Below are 21,694 nucleotides of genomic sequence, written 5' to 3'. Positions count from 1 at the left end.
GTATTCTGCAGAACTGCTAGAAAAAACAGGGCTTAATTAGGTGAGAGTAACTCCCTAAGCTTCTGTTGATTGTTATGAAAGAGGCTATTAAGACTTTGCAGGGAAAGAGAAGATAACGAGGACTGGAAATTAAGAAAATATGAAACTTTCCCTTTCTAGGTTAAATGAGGCTTGTTGAAGACATTATTGCTGGCAAGAAGAGAAAGGATATAATCCAATTTATTTAATGGATGTATTTGTCTCGGGCTACAAGGGGATGTGCTAGAGTCTGAGGTATATAAATTTGTCATATCATGTACCAAATATATTTGTTGGCTTTTTCCCCCTCTTGTAAAAAGCCTGTTTTTAAAAAGGGAAATTCGGTTGACTAAAATTGGTTGTCTTTTTCTTTCATAAATTATCACTCTTAGTCACTGCATATTTGAATAGGTGATTTCAGACTATAAGGGGGAAGTGCCTCTTGAGAAAGACTATCAGTGTATTAATTAGAAGGGCTTTTGCTACACAGTATCACTGGATATGGGATCAAGAGCCATTTTATTAACCAAAACTTTTCATTTTAAAGTCTTCTGCAGCAATCAGAGCTCAGGCCTTGTCTGTGAGAGAACTTTCACCTTGTTAAACTGCATTTATATTTCAGTGCAGCTGGGTTTAGCAAGACTCTAGCCCAAATACCTGACCTGGTCGCATAAATCTTTTTCTTGATACGCAAGCTGTGCTCTGCATTAGACTTTACAACTCATCTTCCATGTATAGTGCAGCTGTAGGAAGAGATTTGGGGGGTAATATTGTAGGTCTTCTGTGTTTTGTTTTGTTTTTTTTGCTAGGCTTGTGTTCATAGGTTGCAACAGGTACATATGTGGCATAGGTACAACAGCTTGCAGCTACCAGCATCTGAGCTCTGTGTCCTGTTCCAGCAATGAAAGCTGCTGGTGGAGTAATAAATTGATTTAAAATGGGCTTGGGGGTGGAGAAAATGATATGCAAATCCCCTTGCTCGTTGGACACCGCAGCGTGGGTGCTGCTGCTGAGTCAATTCTGTAGTGCTCAGTGCAGGCTCTGAATTTGCCTCTTCCTTCCTTTTTCCAGGAACGCTGGGGAAAGCCCAGAAGCACTCCTTGGGAGGTCTCTGCTGCAGGTTGTGACTTCCCAGAGGAAGTCATAAGTCCGAAGCAGATGTTTTTGGCACAGGCTGCAAGGCAGGACTTCGAAACTGGTACTGGCGATGCTCTCCACTGATGCTGGTCTGGCCCCGCTGAGCTGGCCGGGTGCTGGGATGTGCAGGTGCTGAGGGGAGCACTGAGCCATGCCTCCGTGCAAAGCCCTCTGCAGAGTTACTGGCTTCCTTCCTTCATGGGTGTTTTGCAAGTATGACACAATCCCTCCTTGTAACACCCTCGCCAGCACACCAGCATGCTGAGTGCTTGCTGGCCATCCCAGCCAAGACCTGTTTTTTGCAGGTGGATGGGCATGAGCGGAGGGTGAAGCCTGCACCCTGCCCTGGTGAGGGGCAATGAGAAACACCCAGAGATGTCAGCAGCTAAAGGCTGTATGTGGGACTCCAGCAGGTACAGTGTTTGGGTGGCTTTGGCCACTGTCAGAAGGCGAGGTCCTGGTCCTGTGCGTGTTGGTCAGCCCTGAGCTGGCAGGGCAGGCAAAGGCCATTGCAAGGTGGATTTGAAAATCTCTGGTGTGAGCAGGCAGCAATTCTGCCTTAGGATCTGCTGGCAAAAATGCTCTCCTTTCTTATGAAACAAAATTTGTCACCAAATCAGTGAAGGATCTGCCCCATTCAGGAGAAGGGGAGGGGGTAAAAAATGATGTTGTCAGCTCTTCCTGGGCATCCTCCCAGGGAAGAGCTCCTGGCACATGTCGGTGCACCCACAGGCAAGCACAGAGCCCTGCCAGTCTGCAGAGCATCATGACTGCGGCACCCCTGAGCATGAGCTCATGCTTCCCCAGATGGAGACGGCCCTGGGATGGTTCTCAGGGGAAAAAAAAACCAAAACAAAACAAAGTGTTTTGAAAGCGGGTGGCTGGGGTGGTGGTCAGCAGTGGGTGCCCTTTCCCCAGTCGTCTTGCCCAATGTGAGGACGAGCTCCACAAGCAGCAAGACAGCAGGGAGGTCACACCCTTACAAAAAAATTAGCTGTCTAAACTGTTGGATTAACAAGATTTACTTCAAGCCACGACAACATTAAAGATGAACCTGTAATACTCGTCAGGAGGTGGGGTGCACCTTGAAGAGAAATCTTACATCTCCGCTGACTTCATACTCCACTGGATATTATAAAAATCCATCAAACTGTTTTAAGGCTTGACAAAGCCGATTGCACCTTCGACCAACAGCTCTCATCCTCTGACTGTCCACACGATGGCAGAAGCAGCAAAGACCAGTGCAAAAATAAGTGTGTTTTTTTTTTTTGTTAAAAAAAAAAAAAGGCAGTGAGGGCTAGCTTGTGTCCCAAGGTCACTAGGGAGGCTGGTTCCCACCTCCTGCCAAGCTGCCTGCCAGGGACTGGGGTTCAAACGCCTCCGTCGCTGTGAGCGTGAAAAACGAAGGTTACAGGACGTGAAAACTCTTCTGTGAAAGGATTTAATGGACTCTCCCAAGCTGCGAGTGGTTCACAGCAATCCTTTGGGTCACTCTGCTCACACCCTGGTTGGCAGCCTGCTGAGAGCTTGGCAGATGTACTGGATCACCAGTTTTAAATGCTAGCTGGAGTGGCGATGGGTCCCACCTGAGCTGTATTGTGCACAGTTCTCCCTGGGACCTGCCCTTTGCAATCCCCTGGCTGTGGGCTGGGCGTGCCGGGATGCAGGATGGAGTCCCTGTCGGCTCTGTGCAGGAGGCCCCTTTGGTCCTGCCCTTGCCATGTGTGTTACCCGCATGGGGACTGGCTGTTTGTGGCATTAAAAGGTGCATTAAAACCAGATTCCCTTGTAAAAGACCTGTGAGCTGAATCAGCCGTTGAATGGTGTGGGCTGTTTCAGGGTGTGAAAAAGCCCAGTCAGGGTTGTTTTGCTTCCTCTCTGTGGGGATGGTTTCTGCTGAGGTAGGGGTTTCGCTGCCCTGAGGCCACTGTGTCAGCAGCAAAAGGGGGGATGACAGCTGCCTCGATTTCTCCAGTGAAATCATGGCTTTGGCTGTGCAGGGTAAGTAGGGATGCAGGTGGATTTCAGCATTCTGATCCATGGCAGGAGGCTTTGCTCTACGGTTCTGCTCTAAGCCCAGTGTGGGAGACCAAACGCTCGTCTGCACCATCATCCCAGCTGTGCCAACTTGCTTGGACTTGCTCCATCTGGGAACTCCCTGGAAGAGGGTCTCTCCCCAGTACCTTACCCACAGCCACTGTGGGCAGTACATTAAAGATAATTACCTATCTCGTGCTTAATTCCATGTCACAGTCCAACTTTTGCATTTGAGCTCTAACTCCAGCAAACCTTTTTAAAACAGAGACAGCAGCATTTCAAAGTAAGCTGGATAGGGGCTGCAACTTGTACGGCGTGGGAATCGTACAGACCAGTGTAGCTGCATGGATCCTCTCGTCTGCTGGTAAGACCAACTTCTCTTCTTACCAGCTAATGCAAGTGAAAGATGAGGAGTGACTGCAGCTGTAGGAGTATACTGAAGGGTAGAATATAGTTGGTTTTTTTTTTTTCCTATGGGTAGGGTAAGCCAGGCCGCCTTGGCCTTTGGAAACACTTACGTGCCTGGCCCCAAAGGCTGGTGGTTCACTAGGCATCGCTGGTCTGTGCAGCATCCACCATAGAGTCCTACAACAGCAAAAATGTCTGAGCACAGCTCCCCCCTCTTCTAGCCGACACAAACAGGCTAGAAAAACATCAGAAAAGTATCAAAAAAGCAGTGCAAAAGCTGCAGTACAGTGTTGATCCAAGTTTAGCTCTCTGTCATTGTTTTGGGGGGGAGGGAAGTCTAGAGCTAAACTGGTCAGGCATTATATTAAATGTTTAACAATTTCCATTCATTATTTTAAAATGTGTTTAAAACTGCCTTGCATTGTTTCCTGGTTTCCTCTGATGTGGTTAGGCTTCTGTGTGGAAAGGTAAGTAACAGCACAGCTGCACAGGGAATAGTGGAAAGGTTGCACTTGGGATTCAGTGTTGGCTGTCCCCTCGGGAGCACTGCCTGGCTCAGCGGGGATGCAGGAGCCTTTGCTGCCCCACGTACTGCTGCCCTGGGATAAGTGGGATTAAGGAAAATCCAGTGAGATCCTGCCTGTCCCACACCTAACTGCTGTTTTGCTGCTGCCCGGGGCAGGCTTTCTGGGTGAGCTTGGATATATCATACTGTGTAAAACTTCCAGACACTTGGTGCTTAAGTAGAGCAAACGTGACCGGGTTTAGCATCAGTAAAATCAATACAGTACTATTCTTGCTTTTAAAATGCCAAGTCAAAAAAAATCTCTGTGTTTTCCAGGTCTCTGGAAGCCCACAGCTGCTCTCTAGGCCCAGCCGTGGTGCAACAAGGGTTTTTTTTTACTCAGTTTCCAGGGAGAAGCCTGCTTTAAAATAGGAGCAACACAGGCTGCTAGAATTACGATGGGTGCCAGGCACTGGGGTGGGACAGCCCAGCTGCTCCTGGGGGCTGCTGGCAGGGGACAGCACCCGGCAAACTCCCTGCCCTGTGCTCTTGCAGGGGATGTTGCTCCAGAAAAGGCTGGTTTATTACCAGGTAATAACAATGTCAAAAACGTAACAGAAAAATGTCGATTTTGTTGGGTTACATCTCGTCTTTCTCCATTTTGGTGGAACCAAATATTCTCATGCGCTGCGCCCTCCAGACTGGGAGGTGCTCCCTGGAGGAAGCTGTTTCGGGTGAGTGGTGTTTCCACTCCTGTATTGTCCCAGGCCAGAGGGAAGGGGATGCAGCCAGGGCCTGTGTGCTGCTGGGAGGCTGGAGGCACTGGGAAAGCTGGGCGGCTCTGGCCCAGGCTGGGTTGACTTGGCCGCCCGGGTGGTGCCAGAGGGGCACTGGCCCCCCGGGGGATGGGCACCGGCCCCCCGGTAAGTTTTCAGTGGGAAAACCACGGAGGCACTCCAGACACTGTCTGTGGCCAGCCACTGCTCGGGGACAGTGCTCCCGGGTGCGTCTGTGGTCTCTGCTTGAGGATGGCGGCAGGGACGGGGCTGTTGTCCCAGAGGATTTTCCGAGGCCTGCGCCAGCGGGGAGAGGGGACCTGCGTTAAGGGCAGCACCGCGCCCGGTGCCCAGCCCTGGCCGCCCCGGCGGGGAGCCGGGCAGAAGGGCTCTGACCCCAGGGCTCCGGGCCCCGCGGGTCGCCGCGGTGAGGCCTCCCCCAAGCCCTCGGCCCCGGCCCCGCAGGCTTCGCCCCCGGGCGGCGGCGGGCGGCGCGGCGGCCCCGCCCGGCACTACAGCTCCCAGGCTGCTGCGGGGCGGCGGCACCGCCTCCCGCCGGCGGCGGCGGGACAAAAGCGGGGGCGCGGGGGAAGTGCCGCCAGCCGAGCGCGGCCGGGCTGAGCCGAGCCGGGCCGGGCGGCGGGCATGGTGCGCGGCCGGCGGCGCGGCCCGCGGGCGGCCTAGGGACCGAGCCGAGCCGTGCCGTGCCGGGCGATGCGGCGGTGAGGGCGGCGGGGCCGGGCGCCGCCGTGATGCTCCGCCGCAGCCTCAGCCGCCTGGTGAGTGCGGGGCTGGGGCGGGGGGCAGCGCGCCGGTGTGATTTCTCAGCTTTTCTTGGATTTGCGTTTTCCCGGGGGAGGGGGGGGTGCGGCCCGCGGAGGGCCGGGGCGTACCCCGGGGGGTGGCGGCGGCGCTCGGGCGGCGCAGCGGCTGCTCGCTCCCTTACGATACCGTTGGGGTCGGGCCCTGGGGCTCTTGGCTAGAAGTTGCTTTTGCTGTGAGAGCCCAAACCTTCCAAACATTTTGGTTTTTTTTTTTTTTTTCTCCCCCAAACCCCTCGAACCCTGGGGGCCTCCCCGGCCCCTGGAAGCATGCACCCGTGGTCCCAGGCCGGCCGAGGGGCAGGGTACTGCCCGCCCTTCCCACCCGCTTCGTGCCCCCGGGTCCGTTACCGACCCTCCCAGGGCCACATAAGCTCCTCATAGATTTCACCGTGACCTCATTGCTTGGCCTGAACTCTGTAATTATTCATCTTTTCCTCTTCCCACAGCGAGTGCGGTAAAACCAGTGCTTTGACATCATTTCAGGAGCTTCTGCTTATTTAGCAGTGTCATTTATTGCGCAGTGCGTAGTTAGCAAAGTTGCGGGAGTTGAGGCGGCAGGCGTGCGGCCGGAGCACGGTGTGCGGGAGGACCACGATGTGCGGCCGGAGCTGCTTCCCGGGGCGCTGCACCGCCTGGCACCCGGCTGCCCGCCAGGGTGATGGGCGCTGCCGGCGGCCGCCACAGGCCGCAGCTGCCGGCAGGTGCGTTTTCGTCTTCACTTTTTGGTTTTGAGTGAGGTTTGTGACACATTTCCATGCTCTCAGCACCAGGGACTCTAATCTCCTTGTTAAGTCTGGAAGTAGCTCTGCAGCAATTCTGGCGGGATGGGCATGTGTGGAAATGGTGAATTTTCTTGTTTGTAGGTTGTGTTTCTGTTGCAGGCTTTGGGTTAGCCCTGTAGAGAACACACCTCCTGCAGCTATTGTTTTGCAGCCTCAGGGACAAACCTATCGGTTCTAATCTCAGCGCCTGGTTTCTGACTTTGATGACTTTCAATTTAACCCTGCTTTGTGTTTCGTGCTTCCTACCCCACCCTTGCAGGAGGCTTTTTTCTGAGTTGGTTTGGGATGTGAAGCATCTCCTCAGCGATTAGCTAAAGGAGTTTTTAGGTGGGTGCCTTCTGTGAGCTGCTACCCATGGAGGTCCTGGCTGGGCTCCGGCTCTAGCATCTTCCTGATGCGTGAAGCATGACCCCACACCGGCCCGGTGGTCCCGCATCAGCTCTGTGCCACCTCTCGCAGTCCCTTGGCATGGGGAGGGGATGTGCACCACTGCTGGGGCGTGATATCCACCAGAGTGGGAATGAAACAACCCTGAGCACCGAACCCAGGTATTTCTAACAGCTTTGTTCAGGGCTAACCTATTGCAGCACATGTTTGGAAGGTTACAGGAGCAACTGCTCAGGGAGCAGGGCAGCGGCTTTGTTGTTGAGGGTTTTTAGCGTTTTTTCTATCTATTGGCTTTGTAAGGGCTGTTTGAGCAGCAACAAGCTGTTTGTTATCAGACTGGCTCAGTGCACACATACCCCCAGCCCTGGGCAGATAGCAGCTCCTGCCACCCAACATTCTGCGGTGGCTCTGCCCTGTCCCCAGCCCTGTTGGATCTCCCAGGAGGTTTGGGTTGGTCCCCTCTCCTGCTCTGTGGGAGGAGGGCACAGCCCACTGCAATCTCCCTGGAGGTACCCCCAAGCTGTGGTCTTGCCCTTGGTCCTGTATAGGTAGCACAGGGCTTCAAGCGATGCTCATCGCGTGGCAGTGGCATTGCAGAAAATTCACTGCAGTTATTAAATGCTGCAGGTTATCTGACACTTAAGATCCCACAGGGCTACTCAGACAAATGTTGTCACCTCTCCACTGTGTGGTCTTTGCCAGAGGCTCATAAATACCAACAGATACTAAAAATCCTGTTTTCAGATGTATTTCACAGCATAGGCATGACGCGTGTGCCTTGGCTTATCAACATGACTGTTATGTGGCTCCATTTCTCCCTCCCATAAACCTTTTGATCTTGCATAGGGTACAAAACGCGATGGTAAAAAGAGCAAGAAGGGCAGAGTGGTGTATGTGGGGTCTGATTTGCTACCCTGGGGCGCAGACTGATGTTCTCTGCAGGAACAAATTGGATTCTGAACTTCACTTTACACCGCTGAAGTCATCCCTGCTGAAAGGAAAGTGGGGCCAGGATCACTGCAGGGAGGCAGGATTGAATTGCCATGGTTAATCCACTTTAAGGAGATACTGTCAACTTGAAATATAACTTTAATTCTGTTTTGGAAACGGAATCTGGCATTGGAGTCTTATTTTTAGTCTCATGCTACTTGTACGGCTATTGTGGGGAGGATGCCGGAGTGGAGTGGGGAAGTGCGTTGGTGACCAGGGCAGGGTGTGGGTCTGTCTCCTTGTGCAGGGCTCTTCACAGGATTGGGATGAGTACTGCCCACTTCCAGACTCGCTTGGCAGATACATGGGAAGTGCTGGTCCCTGTGTCGTGCATCACAGACAATGCAGCTTATTTCCTTAATTACTTTTCCTGGTTCTTTTGAAGCATGCAGGCAGCTGTACCTCCGGGCCATGGCTATGCACCACAGCTCTGCCAGTGCTGCGGGGCCAGGGCCAGTGCCGTTCGGTCTGGTTTAAGAACTAAATACGAAATGCAGAAAGAAAAGTTACTGATGCCCCTGTTTTCAGTTTTTTCTCCCTGTTTGCTTTTACTTAAGGCTGGTTTGGAAGCAAGCCCTGGGAGCTGCCACCCCGCTCATAGCAGAGGAGCTCTGAGCCAGGGGAATGCTCTCCCTCCCTGCAGGGTGCCTGGTGCTGGCTGAGCCCATGGGCCGATGCTTGCCCATCACGGTGTTCCCACCTGGGTCTCTTGCCTCCGCAGTTAGCGTGGCTCTTCACTCTAGTATTTAGTATTTTTCTGATGTTTAAACCCCAGGATAAATAAGAAAATAACAATCAGTCTGTAATTAGGAGCAAAATTTTTTGTTGTGTGTGTTTGTGCAGTGTCTGACAACAGGACCTTAGTCGTGTTATTCCCTTTTAATTAAATACCTTAGGGCTTGATCCTCTTTGTAGCCCGTGCCCTGATAAATCCCTGGTGTTTAGCTAATGTTGGGCTGGTTGTGAGCTCCTGACTTTCAAGAATGTTTGCTTGAGGTTGGGGGGAAGATGCCTCAGATGGGCATGTGGTGCTAGTCCCTGGGCTGGACCTGTGTTGTGAGTTGGTGCCTTTGCCTTGTTGTGGTCTGGTGATGCTGTTCCCTTGCTGGTCTTCTCCTGGGGTCTCCATCCATCTCTGCTGCGTGGCTGCCAGCAGTGGGGGTACCCCCAGGTTGGTGATGGGACTGTGTGAGGTCCCGTGCCCTCCACCATCTGCCTTTCCCGGGGACTTGTCAGCTCCCCTGGGCCAGGACCTGTCCCTTGGTGTCCCTGCTGGAATGCCTCGGGTGTGCCCACTTAGGGCTTGCTTTGTGCTGCCCTAAAACCAGGGAGCTGCCTTTAATGGTCCGTTATTCTCCGTTTGTGTGCTTGGTGCCGCTTTCATGTGGAGCTTTTCCATCTGGGGCTCATTTTATCTAATTAAAAAAAAATCGTATGCAAACTGCCACGAGGCAGGCTTGCAGGTGACAGGCACTTGAGGCCGAGCTTTAATGTCACCTGTGGCTTGTCACCTCTGTGGGGGCTGCCCCAGCCAGGCTCTCTGGGCACTGCTTTGCCACTTTGCATCCCCTGGCTGTGCCTGCCGTGCCACTGGTGTTCTGCCAACACTAGGGAATGGTTTCTCTCATTAAAGTGCTTGCAAGTGTCACAAATTCCCTTTCCAAATCCTTGCTGTTCCCAAAACATTGGGGGGAATAATCCTGTCCCTGCAGGTGGGGGCTCATGAGCACAGGAGTGGTGCCTCATGTAGGGTTTGGGGCTCCGTTTGGGCTTTGCTGCAGTTTTGCAAAGCCCTTTTGGATGTTTTGAAGGTTGTCTCGTCCCAAGCATGCCCCAGCACCCCCACACCCTGGGGGGAGAGGCTGGTGCTGCCAGGGATGGGGGTCTGGGTGGCATGCCCCACCACAGGCAGAGCCATCAGCAAGATCAGTGTGTGGTGGTTTGTCCCCTCCTGTCCCTGAAGCCCTGCCTGGCCCCTTTGGGGAGGAGCAGAGGCAGGAGGGCGGCCTCGGAGAAGGCATGTGTGGGCTCAAGGGGCATGTGCTGGCAGCTGGAGAGATGGTTCAAGCCTGGGAAGGAGCGGGACAGGCGGGGATGCTGAGCCCTGTAGGGCAGGTTCTGCCTGGCACTGCGGGGAAAATACCCCCACTGAGACCTATTCAAATGGCAGAAAATGAGAAACGGCCCAAAGTCACTTTTTAGAAGGGAAATACATTCCCCGTTGGCAGTGGGGAGTAGGTGAGAAGGGGCAGGGGTGGATGGGGAGAGCCCCTGGGGCACACCAGGCAGTGCGGGGCTGGCCACTGCTGGCTGCTGTCCGCCCGGACCCTGCCCCACTCGTGGGGATGCTGGAATGCGTTCTGCGGGAGATGTCAGAGTCTGGGGTGGAGGATACAGATTTACACTCCCGCCTGTAGTTTTTGCAGTAAATGTGTAATAAAGTCTATTTCAGGACACGGAGCACATCTGCGATTTTCTTTCACGCTTGCTTTTTTTTTTTTTCCTTAGAGAGTGTGAACCAAACATTACAGTGTGTGATTGCAGCTTCTGTTCTAATAAGAAAGAAGAGCATAGGTAGGAGTTGGAAGCCTTGAGGATTGCTTTTTTTGCTTTTACCTCAACCCAGCCATGTTAACACCTTGAGAGTGAGGCTGCGTGTCAAATACCTTGTATCTGACTGCAAGAAGCGCTTTACTTTCATTAATGTGACAAAAACCTATAAGCAGCAAAGCTTCGGGCTGGGGTGTCACTGTGACACTGGATGGCAGCTCTGCTTGGAGAAATCCCACACTTCAAAAGAGTGTGGATTTTTTAATGAAGTTACTTGAATTTTTCATGAATGTTGCTAGAATTTATTTTGTAATGTGTGTTTAACATGATAACAGCATTTCGTGTGCTCAGGGCCAGTTCCCCTAGAGCAGCCACAGGGAAGCCCGTGCTTGACCACAGAGCAGACAACGGAAGCTCAAACTGTGAACCTGGAGCTGCAAAGGCTCTTCCCTGGGGCTGCAATCCCTCATGGATGCCCTTACCCTGGAAAATGGCCACACAGGAGTTTCTGAAATTGCTGTAACTGTTTCTCTTTAACGTTGCAAAGCACTCTCCGAACGGTAGTCTTATTCCCAGAAATAACAGCCTTATTCCCAGAAATAGCTCAACCGTTTGGTTAAAAAGAAATAGAAATCAAACAAACCAGCCTTGGAGAAGCAGCTGCATGGAAATGTTCATATGTGCAGTTAAAGTTTGGAGAGGTTTGAAATTGCCAAGGAGGGAGTGGAAAGCACTGGTCAAACATTCATGATAAATGGTGCCGCCGGTTAAACCTGCGGTTTGCAAAAACTTTTCTGTGGAAGATAACACGTGTCTCGAGGCTGGATTTTATTCTTCGGTCGAAATGGTTTTTGTCTTCAGTTGGTATTTTGCTAAGAATAATAACGATTGTCTGGGCTGTGTGGGGAAGCTTCAGAGCTAAGCTGACTTGAGTTGCAGCTGAAGGCACGGCAATTTGCTTTGTAACAATAAAAATTGTAAAAGCAAACAGACCATCTATTAATAGCAAGCTTTTCAGACTTGCCTTTAATTTCATCCTGTTGCCTTTGGTTTAGGCACTTCCTTTCCAATTAAAACTGTTGCTTTCTGACTGTAACCGCTGATGTGCTCTCTAGTGAAGAGGTGGGGTTTTTGGTTGGGTTTTTCTTGATGTTAGTTAAAAGCAATGCTGGTCGAGTGTGTTAATGAAGTCTGTATGGCAGAAGAAGCCTTCACACCAAAATCAGTTGTTCTGCCAGTGACCGCGGTTTAGCAGTGTAGGTTGGGTCCCTGTGGGCATCTTCCTCCCGCCGTACCCAAGCTTGCATCTCTTACCTGCAGAGATATGCAACAGAAAAACAGACTTAGGCTGCTGATTCCTCAGGGCATGGGGCTCTGTGGGGGACTTTAACTTACTGTCCTTGCTGAGAAAATGCAGGGGTGGCCAAGTGAGGGGATGTCCCCTGTGACACATGTGGCCGAGATGTGCCCACAGGAGGAGCTGGCATTGCCACGGCAGGGGAAGGGAGTCACCGAGCTGCTTGGCATGGCTGGGGTGTCTGGGAAGGGTGAGTTCTCCAAGAAACATGGACATGGGGTGACTGAGTGCACTATTAACCTGCTTGCCTTTCCCTGAAAACGTTAGCTGGGGGATTTTTCAAGGGAGTTTCCTGTATTTAGTTGTGTGTAGGAGGCGGGTGCAGAGGCTGGAGGGCAACACGGAGGTTTTACTGCGCACCTCCCCTGGCTTGGCCCAGGCTTCAGTGGCCTTCTGCCCAAAAGTGTCCCCCAGGTCCCCCGCCGAGCTGTGCCAGGGGGACTGGGCAGCAGCTCTGGTCCTGTGTGCTGACAGGCTATCCCGAGGTGATCTCAGGAAGTACCTTACCGGTGGGGTTAGACTGCAGTCTGCTTCTTGTTGCTCATCTCAGAAATATTTCTGTGCTTGCTGAGGTCTTATGTTGGGAGGGATGGGCTGGTTTTTGCCGAGCAGGTTTTACCAGTGCCATTTACCAGCGCTATACACAAGGTGTCATGGACTTCACCTCCTGTGCTCTCCCAGCCAGCAGACCTGCATCCAGACCATCTGTAGATGCTGCATGCTGCTGCAGGGGAGCCAGCAGAGCCCTGATACTCATCTCCTGCCCTGGCTCCCTCACCTCTTGCAAGTAGACAGGTGGGTTTTTTTCCCCCCTATTTTAGTTACCAAGCAATATTGAGGTTCGGTGGTGTTTTGGTTTTTTTTTTAGTGTTTACCCTTGTTTTCCTGGAGATTTTCAGCTTTCCCTAATTTACGGGGAGCTGGCAGCGAGCGCTGTGTGAAGGACACATCGGTGAGGCGTGCTGTGCTCGGACAGTGCCTTGCCTTTAGGGACACCATGCCAGTCAGAAAGCATGTCCTGCTCATTGGAAATGGATAATAAGGACACTGCTGCTCATGTTGCTGGTGATTGTAAGCCATTTCTATTATTTTTTCCTAATTATTAGATAATAATTTTCTTCTTGTAGTTTTGCTCTCCTGTGACCCCCTGCACCCTTTCCACCCGCTGGCTCTGCCACCACAAGGCAGCCCTGGCTGCTTTCGGTGTAATCATTGCACCGCAGTTTAATGAATTGCTTGGAATTATCCAACACCTGACCTCCAAGTTTCACCCAGGGTTTGCCTGAATTGGTTGACATGTGACTTAGGCACTTAGTATTTTGCTTTTTGCAGTGAGCTTGTCTCCAAGAGTGGTGCATGGAGCTGCTATGTGGGTTGCCGTCACCCTTTCGTGGTAGGAGAGCGATGCCGGTACTGCCTGTGTGCCGCAGGGGATGGGCAGTAAGTGGCAGACGGTTTTAAAGCTTTAGTTTACTAACTTGCAGCCTGGGGAAATGATGAAACTTCCCTATTTTAAAAGGTCTCCTCTGGCCCCTGCCCTTGCCCAGCTCCTGCCTGGCAGCAGAGTGGCTGTTGGGTCAGGAAAAACCTGTTCTGCCCAGAGGCTGCAGTGACTTCACTACATATTTTTATAGAAGTATTAAATATAAATGTGTGCAATATATATGCATTAAATATGCATGTATGCAATATATATAGATGCATTAAATATATATATATTTTTTATGAGCTCTTTCCCAGGTTTAGCCAAAATCCAGGGAGCTGCCGGCCAGCAGTTGGCACGAGGTGCCACTTTGATCAAGCTGCTTGCCCCCAGGTGGGGCATTGGGGCTGGCTGGGGAGAGGAACCGGGTGATGCCCTAGTGAAGGGCTCACTGGTGGAAGTGAAGCAGTCCTGGGTTGTGCTTTTCTTCCCCTCCATCATTTTTCATGCTCTCATAGGGACGCTTGCTGCTGTGGATGCTGCTCAGAACAAGTGCTCTGTAAAAACCCCTTGTAGTTCCTTCTGCAGTCCCTTCTGCGCATTTGCAGGATGTTCATGTCTCTTGCAGACACCTGTTGCATCTTGCTGACTCCAGTCATTTTTTATTTCCCAAAACTTTAGTCATTTTGTTTGAGATGTAATTCCAACCGAAGCCAATTTAGTCTAAAAGCATGCCTGCTCTTGACATCCAGCCATAATTGATAGCGTTTGTAGTTCAGAAACATTTGTCCTGCTCTCCTTAATGAAAGCTTAATGCACTTATTTTTGATCTGGCTGTTTGTAAAGGGCTTTTTGTTTTCCTCCTGCAGCAGAAGGGAGGTCTAGGCACCTGCAAGGCTGTCATAGCCAGGTATTTTGAGAGCAAATCGGGCTCGTTATTTTTGTTCACGACTCAAACAAGATTCCTGTTGACCTCCTTTGTGGCCTTAGATGTGCAGTGCTTCTCTGCGGGCTTTTTGCTGTGTGATTTCACCGGAATTCTGCAGGATCTATAGGTGGAAGGGCCCGTGGTCTGGCCCCAGCCTCGCTTTTGCAGGGCGGTGTGCTGAGGGCTTGAGTGCTGTGTATTTTCAAAGGGTCAGCAAGCAGTCTTTGTCTGGCCTCTCTTAAAGTGTGCTGTACACCTTAATAAGATTTTATAAGACTATTAAAGTGGGTAACAGAAGCAGCGCTCACTTGGTAGATGTAATTTGTTTGCAACGAATGCACTAATTTGCAAAATGAAGGGAACCTATTTTTTTTGTACAGTAAAGGATCTGGAAAGGCTGAACAAGATGTGCAACAGGCAAGACTAGACAATTTGAAGTGTTTCTTTGGTGTTGCAATCCAAGATCTTTTCAGCAGTAATAAAAATTAAGTACTGCTAGACGGCAGCACTGCTGTGCTCGGCCACCTGAGTCTCAATTGGCTTAAGAGGAGAAAAAAAAAAAAATCAAAAATGTCACTGCTGGGAGATTAAATGTAGGGGAAAAAAATTCCACTTTGTGAGCAGCCCTGCCATCTTTTATTATGATTTCTTGTAATTCCTCCCCAGCATTTGCACAAAGTCAAGCAGCTGCTGCCTGTAGGGCTGTAGGGACCAGGGGTGATGTGAGGTCCTGAGCACTGCCTCGGGGCTGGGGGGGTTCAGGCTGCACTGGGGGCACCCGCTCAGCAGCACAGCAGCCCTGCTCTTACAGGCACTGCAAAGCCAAGCTTAAAATGCAAATTTTTTTATTTTTTTTTTGTGGCTCACAGGGTGGTGGTTGCATGCCAGTTTTGTTCCGAGTTGTGGAAGGTTTTTTTTTTTAACTTCCTTGCAGCTCACTGTTCCTTATAAATGTTTGCTGAGGGAGGCAGCGCAGTAAAATTAGCTGCGATACCCAGAAGGCTGTCATCCTTGTATCAGCCAGATTAATGTGTGGAGTACATAATTTCTGTGGGGCGGCTTCTTCCAGTGCAGTTGAATGGATGGAAGTGGGACTTTCCACTTGACCATTCCGGTAAGTGCAGGGTGGGATGATCAGACATGCAGAAAGAGGAAACCTTGGGTAAAGGAGCTTGGCTTGGTAACTGAGAGCAGGAAAGCCTTATCTCAGTGCCCATCTACAGAAAGTGGCTGGTGGGATGGGGACGCCATGCGTTATCTCCTGGGGTGCTGCCCTGTTCTCCCACGTGGGATGGGCTCACTTCTGCAGCTGACCATGCCGGCATGGACTGCACCAAAACCCCTCTAGCACCAGCTCCAGCATCCCAGGGCTAGCTCAGACCTCTGCTCCATGTCCCTGTGGATAAGCGGATTTCCCTCCTGCTGCAGCCTCTGGACACCGGCGTTGCTCAGCGCAGGTGCTGGGTCAGCCCTGAGCAGCATGTGCTTTGCTGGAGCTGCTCTGCAGCTACTTCACCCAGCCCGGCAGGAACATGAGCCAAAAGGATTTCCTGAAGATAAACAGTTCTAGGCCACATGTTGAGGATTTCTCTCCTGACAGGGTGGATTGCACTGATCCAGGATCCTAGTGTTAACTTTGCCTGCAGCCCCAAGGATAAATCTGTTGGTTACATTTTGTTAGTTACTTTTTTTTTCTGTTACTTTTACACAGCTTTTGCTTTTTTGGACTAAAAAAAAAATTAATTTGAACCAGTGTGAGCAAGCAGTATGGGGGTGCTGGGACCTTGGGTACCCATTGCAGGGGGTGAGGGCGCCCTGTGATGTGAGTGCGGGGCTTGGTCACCCTGTGCAGCCTGGACCTGCCCCCTCATCCCTCCTGCTGGCTCTTCTGTGGGAGTGTGAGAGCCTGCCTGGGGAGAAGCTTGCCCTGGGGGGATGCGGGCTGGGCAGGCCTGGGTACCAGCCCTTGCTTCTGGGTTGCTGCCGTGATGTATGCCCTGGCAGGGGGGGTCTGCAGCCTCTGTCCTGGAGGGTGGGCAGCCGGGCAGGCTCGCTTCCCAGGGGAAAGGGAAGGAGCTGCTCTGGGAAACGGGCTTCTTGCCTGGCAGTTGGCAGCCTGGCTCTGAAATGCTAGGAAAACTTAAAAGGGGGCAAAGTGTCTGTAGGTGGAAGAGGTCAGAGTGATGTCTGGCCGAGCTGGGATGCATAACATAGTATTTAGGGTTTTTTTGTTTTGTTTTGTTTCTATAACTGAAGAGCTCAGGCTTTCAGAGGACCAGAAAGCAACGGGAAAACCAAAAATTATAGCTCTGCTGGCTGATGCAAGCACTGACAATTGCAAACTTAGAGGTTTTTTCCAGTTTGCGTTTACTTTAATTTTTGCCAGGGCAAATCACTGCTTGCTGCCCTGCTAAAATAGCTGCCGATGAGCGGACATATGTGCACAGCTTGAGCCGGGGGAAGGAGGGAGTAAGAGGTTTGAAGGCAGGAAGACCTCATTGTATTTGCTTTGTGACCTCTGCAAAACATTTGGCTCTTACTCAGAGTCCTTTTTTCTGTTCTCTAGTCTGAAGTATTCCTGTGAGCTTGAATTTTATATGCTAGCAGCATGCTGGTCAAACTTTTCTTTTGGACTGCCAAAAATAAAAATATGCTGCCTGTATTTCAAATTGAGTGACGGTTTCATCGCCCTGGCTGCCAGCAGGGCAGGGAAGTAGAGTTGAGATCCTGAAAACTTCCAAAAGTTGGTGTTTATGTTTGAACAGGAGCAACAGATTTTCCACAAAACAGCAGCGCTGAAGTAATGCAGTCCCAATTGATGTCTGCTAGCTTTGCTCTGGCGTTGGCTTTCTGCGTCGTACGTGAACCTGACTCTCTGCAGAGCACTGCGGGGCTGAAGCTGTGGTTACGGATGGTGTGGCGTGTTTGCTGGGAAGATGCAGTGCTGCATGATTTGGGGTAGGCTGTCTCCAGATGGAAAAACACAAGCGACAAAGCCAAAGCCCATAGCAAAAGAAGCTGGGCTGTCACCCCTGTGCACGGTGCTCCCCGAGTCCGGGAGAGGGCTGGGCTCTCCTGTAAATTTATTATCTGGGGGAAAAAAAACTGTTGTATTTCCTCTCTCCACCCTTCTTAAGTCTCAAGTAGCCTTTTCCCCTGTTCTCCCCGCCCTGCCGGGTCTCTCTGCTTTTATCGGTGGCTTTGTTGGCAAAATCAGCCTTTCCAGGAAACTCAGCCCGGGCTCTGCTGTTCTCCAGCCCACTGTCCATGGTGAAGGTGACCTTCCTGCATGCCCATATGGTGAGACAGCACATTTTGGGGACAGAGGGGACACGAGGATGGGCTTTGGCCAGGGCCCTTTCATGTTGCTGGACGTACTTTGACTTGTGTTAAGGCTGGTGTCAATGATGCTTTGCTGGAGCACATCATCCAATGCTTTGTCATCCCCAGCAGGGACCAGGGATGAGGTCTGGGTGTTGAGCCCTATCAAGTGTTGACCATGGGTTTTCTTTTTTTAAAAAAGTATTGATCCTTTTCCCATGGCTCCTCTTTTGCTTGTTATTCTGCTTGGTCTGGGGGCTCGCATGTCTACCTCACTTCGGCTAGAGCCAGCTTGCCCCCCAGGGCACTCCTTCATGGTGCTGTCTTCTGTCTGGTTGAATTACCAGTAGGATCTTCAGTCTCAACAGAGGAGAAGGGATAATGGTTTAAATTTCAACCTTTTGCTTTCTTGAGGTACCGGCCTTCCCTCTTTGCTTAGGGATGAGCAGCAGAAGTCCTCTCCGGTGGGAAGTGAGTTTGGAGCGGTGCTCGTAGCCCTTCCTTTTGGACCTGTGGCCTTTCAGTATTTTAAATGCGATGTTGGTTTTTTTTCTGAGGACTGTGCATGTTATTGACCCATTCCCACAGGCGTATGGGAGAGTGGAGGGGTTGATCCCGATCGATGGAATTCTGTCTGTAAATCAGGAGAGCTGCCGAAAAATGTGGTCGGTGAGGGTAAGCATAGCCAAGCTGCTAAATTATTAAGGCTTTTCTCAAAGCATCACCTGTGCTTGCATAGAAACGACTAAGGATAAAGAATAATAGAAAAATTGGCAGGAAAAACTTTAATTAAAAATATATCGGTTGGGCAATGAGGCTGGTGTACCGAGCAGCTTTCTGAGGCTGCTGGGCAATTTGGGGAGGTTATGGTAAATTTACGGAGGCTTTTAAAAACTGTGGATGTGTTTTTCTTGGTTATTCTGGGGCTAAGTGCAATGGGAGGTAGAACAGGCTGTTTTGGGAGGTGGTGTTATTTTTGCAGGCTTTTTTTGTAAATCAGGTCGACTTCTCTACTGCTTTTATGATAAATGGAACAATATGGAAGTGATCAGAGTTTAAACTATTCATGAGATCTAAGCCAAGTAACGTGATTTAATCTTTCTTCTGCATATATTTAATATAAGCTGTGATTTCATTCAAATGTTTGAGCCTTGTACTTGTACTGTATAATTATCTCCGGTTTTAGCAGATGACTTCTTTCTTTTTTAAATGCCTGTGGTTTTTTATTAGATCTTTTTTCTAAGACTTATTTGTGTTTACTTTGTGGCTTGATGATATCTTCAGCAAACATGAAAGGAGGTTTTTTTGATTAGTTAGTTTTGGTTTAGGTGCTTTCTGAAACTAGTAAATAAAATGGTGGGCTTTTTTGTTTTTTGTTTTTTTTCTGGAAATGGGGCCAGCAGGTAGCGCAGACATTTGTTTTCCATATGGGTGATATAATTAAACACTGTGTTTTGCAGCTGCCCTAGAAATAGCCCACTTAGAGTGGCTCCTTGTCAACAGCGGCTGCAGAGTACAGGTTCACCTCTCCTGTTGAACTCCTAACTCCATTAATTTTTACCCAGGCTTGCTAATTTTTACCCAGGTTTGCAACTTTTATCAAGTGCCGGCCAGGTCCTGTACATGGTGCTGTGATGGACAGCCAGATATTTGGGAGGGTGGGTGGAGATGATGCTCTCCAGGGGGCGGGGTGGCGTGGCTGTTGTGCTGGGCCAGGGCATCCCTGTGGGAGAAGGGCACAGATGGGAAGGGGAAAGAGGCACAAAGGGAGGCTCACCCAAACCAGGGTGAAGGATCTGGGGAGCGCTGTGGGCTGCGAACATAATTCCACCATCTCTGTGTAATGCTTCAGCAGCTTCAAGTCATCAATGAAGTTGGGTCGTTAGTTGCATCCATGGGTATGTTTAGCCCTGGTCTGATGCCTTCACATCATGCCTGTTCCTAACTCCTCAAAGAAGAGTTTATAGCAAAATACCAAGCCTCAGGTGACCTTCCGTGGGCATATTGATATGTGTAGATGGTCTTTTTGAATTTGGACAGCATAAGAAAATAGCCATTATTCCTAATGCCTTCTTTTCAGAACTGCTCTGTCTGGCAGTAAGTGGGCTTTATACAAAGCTGAAAGTATGGGAAGGTTGGGTTGCATCAAAATATTTAACAGAAATATGTTCTGTATCTGAATTTCACTGTGGTACGAGGAAGGCTGTACTGCAGCAGCACCGTGCCCCGCCGTGCGTGCAGCAGAGCGTGCGTGTCCGCATCGGTGGCGACAGTGTGGTTATTTATTACTGCAGCCTGGGCACCTGCTCCTGCCCGAGGTGGGAAGCGGGGATAGATAGTGAGCTGCCAGCTTGGAAAGATGCTCCTGGCAGAACAGCTTCGCTAGCCTCATCTTTATCTCCTATGATTTGTGTTTGTCTGGCTGTTGTCTTCCAGCTGAGCTCCTTCAGGAGCAATCTGGTTTGGATGCTTTGCTGAAAGATTAACTCGCTGATGGGCTTGGTTAGGTGCTGGAGGAGAGGAACAGGAGCCTTGAGTGAAGCTTGGAATGCTGCAGGACAGACCTGCATTTCTGGTGCTGGTGTTCAAATAATGCAAACAGGATAGTGGCTCTTCTCAAAAATACCTCCTTCCCTCCCTCCTCTCGATTCCTGGGGTGTGCGGTGTGCCCCAGGGTGCCGTGTCTGCCAGCTTCTGGGAGCTCTTCTGGGTTGCTGGGGCAGGGGATGGCAGAGAGGGGACTGGGGTGGCCTGCCAGCATCCCCAGATCCTCATGGTTTGGTGGGGGGATGCAGCGCAGCTTCCCACGGTGCGGTCCCGAGGCCAGCCTGACACCGCTGATCCCTACCGATAGCTCTGGCTCTCCCAGCGCTCCTGCGAGCATCGCGCCTCAGGCAGAGGGAGGTGATACAGTGCATATGGGGGGAATGCAATTGTTTATGTTCTTAAATAATCCTTTTGTCAGGCTTGGCTCTAAACAGCAGCAAGAACTCTGGCTTTTGCTTACACCAGCTGACGCCTGCGCTGTGGACCATGGGCTTTACAAAACCCCACCAGGCAGCGAGGCAGCTGTTTGAATTGTTTCCAAGTAATATTTTCTTTTTTTTTTTTTTTTTTCCATCAGAATTAAAATTTTTGATGAAAGGCGGCTGGGAAAAGTCATCTAAATCCTCTCTCTGCTAATCTGCATATTTTATAATTTTCCCAAAAGCCTGGCAGTTACTCCCTAAATCTCCTCTTAAGTCTCCGTTGAGAGCCGTTATTAAGACTTGGCAATCTATTAGCAGCCCAGCGAGCCATTGAAGGTGAGCGTGTCAAAATAAGAGCTTTTAATTGCCGAGCTGAGCCAATGCCTCTCACTGTGGGCATTGTCGTAGTGTGCGCTTGCTTTCTGGGAGGTGAAAAAAGAGAGAGACGTGGTATGAGGCCTTCCAGCTGCTTGTGTAGCTGCATGATGGTGTGACACCGTGGGGTGGTCAAGGGAATGGGAAATGAAATGCTGGGAGTGGTGGGAGTCCAGTTAGACCAGAGAGCGAGGACTTCTCCCTCTGCTGCCCCTGTGGAGGGCCCTGCTGCGGGGTTGCTGTCACCTTTGTAGGGGATGCTTCACAGAAAGAACTGAGGAGGAGCTGAGGGGTGACAGCCCGCCTAGGGCTTGGTGGGGATAACTCAGTGGGGCTTGGTCAGCTAGCACCCCACACCTGGGACTTGGGTTGTCTTCTGCTCTGGGGCTTCACGTCCTCCAGGTTTCCCATGGCTAACTACAGATAGTCTTGCAGAGTAAAGACTTGCGTATATTTTTCCAGGAATGTTTTAACCAGAGCTTTTGTTGCTTCCATGCCCGATGTGTGTGTTCGGCAAACCCTCACCCTGTCCCTTTCCCACCGCCCTGCCGGCAGCGTGGGGGGAAGCTCTGCTTTCCTCCCGGTGCTGGACGGATGCTCACCAGACACGCCTGGCTCCAGCCCCTGCCTGGGGACACGGTGGAGGCTTCAGCCTTGGGGACAGTCTGCCTCTGCTCCCCGGCGCTGGTGTGGATGACGGTTCTGCCTCTCGCTTCTGGGGTGCAGGCTGGCTGCCACCCCTGTAGCATGGCAGATTACAGCGGGGAGCCTTTCCTGGGTCTGGTTTCCAGCTGAGATGTGCTGATCGCTGCTGCAGGCGGTGGCGGTGAGGCTGGGAGGGCGCTGGGGTGGTGGCATTCAGCTTGGGGAGCCAGCCGTGCCCCGTGGGGGTGTGCACAGTGCCGGG

At 51.1% G+C, this 21,694-nt stretch overlaps 1 protein-coding gene across 11 annotated transcripts in view; it reads left to right on the top strand.

The window, feature by feature from the left end:
• Positions 1-5,449: 5,449 nt before the first annotated feature.
• Positions 5,450-21,694, top strand: part of ATP11C (ATPase phospholipid transporting 11C) — a 60,479-nt gene continuing 44,234 nt past the window's right edge. For 5 of the 11 annotated variants that reach the window (XM_055817822.1, XM_055817823.1, XM_055817819.1 and 2 more), the window contains exon 1: positions 6,878-7,035. In XM_055817822.1, the coding sequence (XP_055673797.1) occupies positions 6,893-7,035 (143 nt within the window). In that variant the 5' untranslated portion in view covers positions 6,878-6,892. Of the gene's footprint in view, positions 5,661-6,877; positions 7,036-15,185; positions 15,237-17,965; positions 18,119-21,694 lie in introns of those variants that run through there. The other 6 variants (XM_055817825.1, XM_055817826.1, XM_055817824.1 and 3 more) reach the window with 6 other exon arrangements.

This window comes from Falco peregrinus, chromosome 13 (assembly GCF_023634155.1).
Source record: "Falco peregrinus isolate bFalPer1 chromosome 13, bFalPer1.pri, whole genome shotgun sequence".
NCBI lineage: Eukaryota > Metazoa > Chordata > Aves > Falconiformes > Falconidae > Falco > Falco peregrinus.
This window is presented reverse-complemented; position numbering and strand designations above follow the sequence as displayed.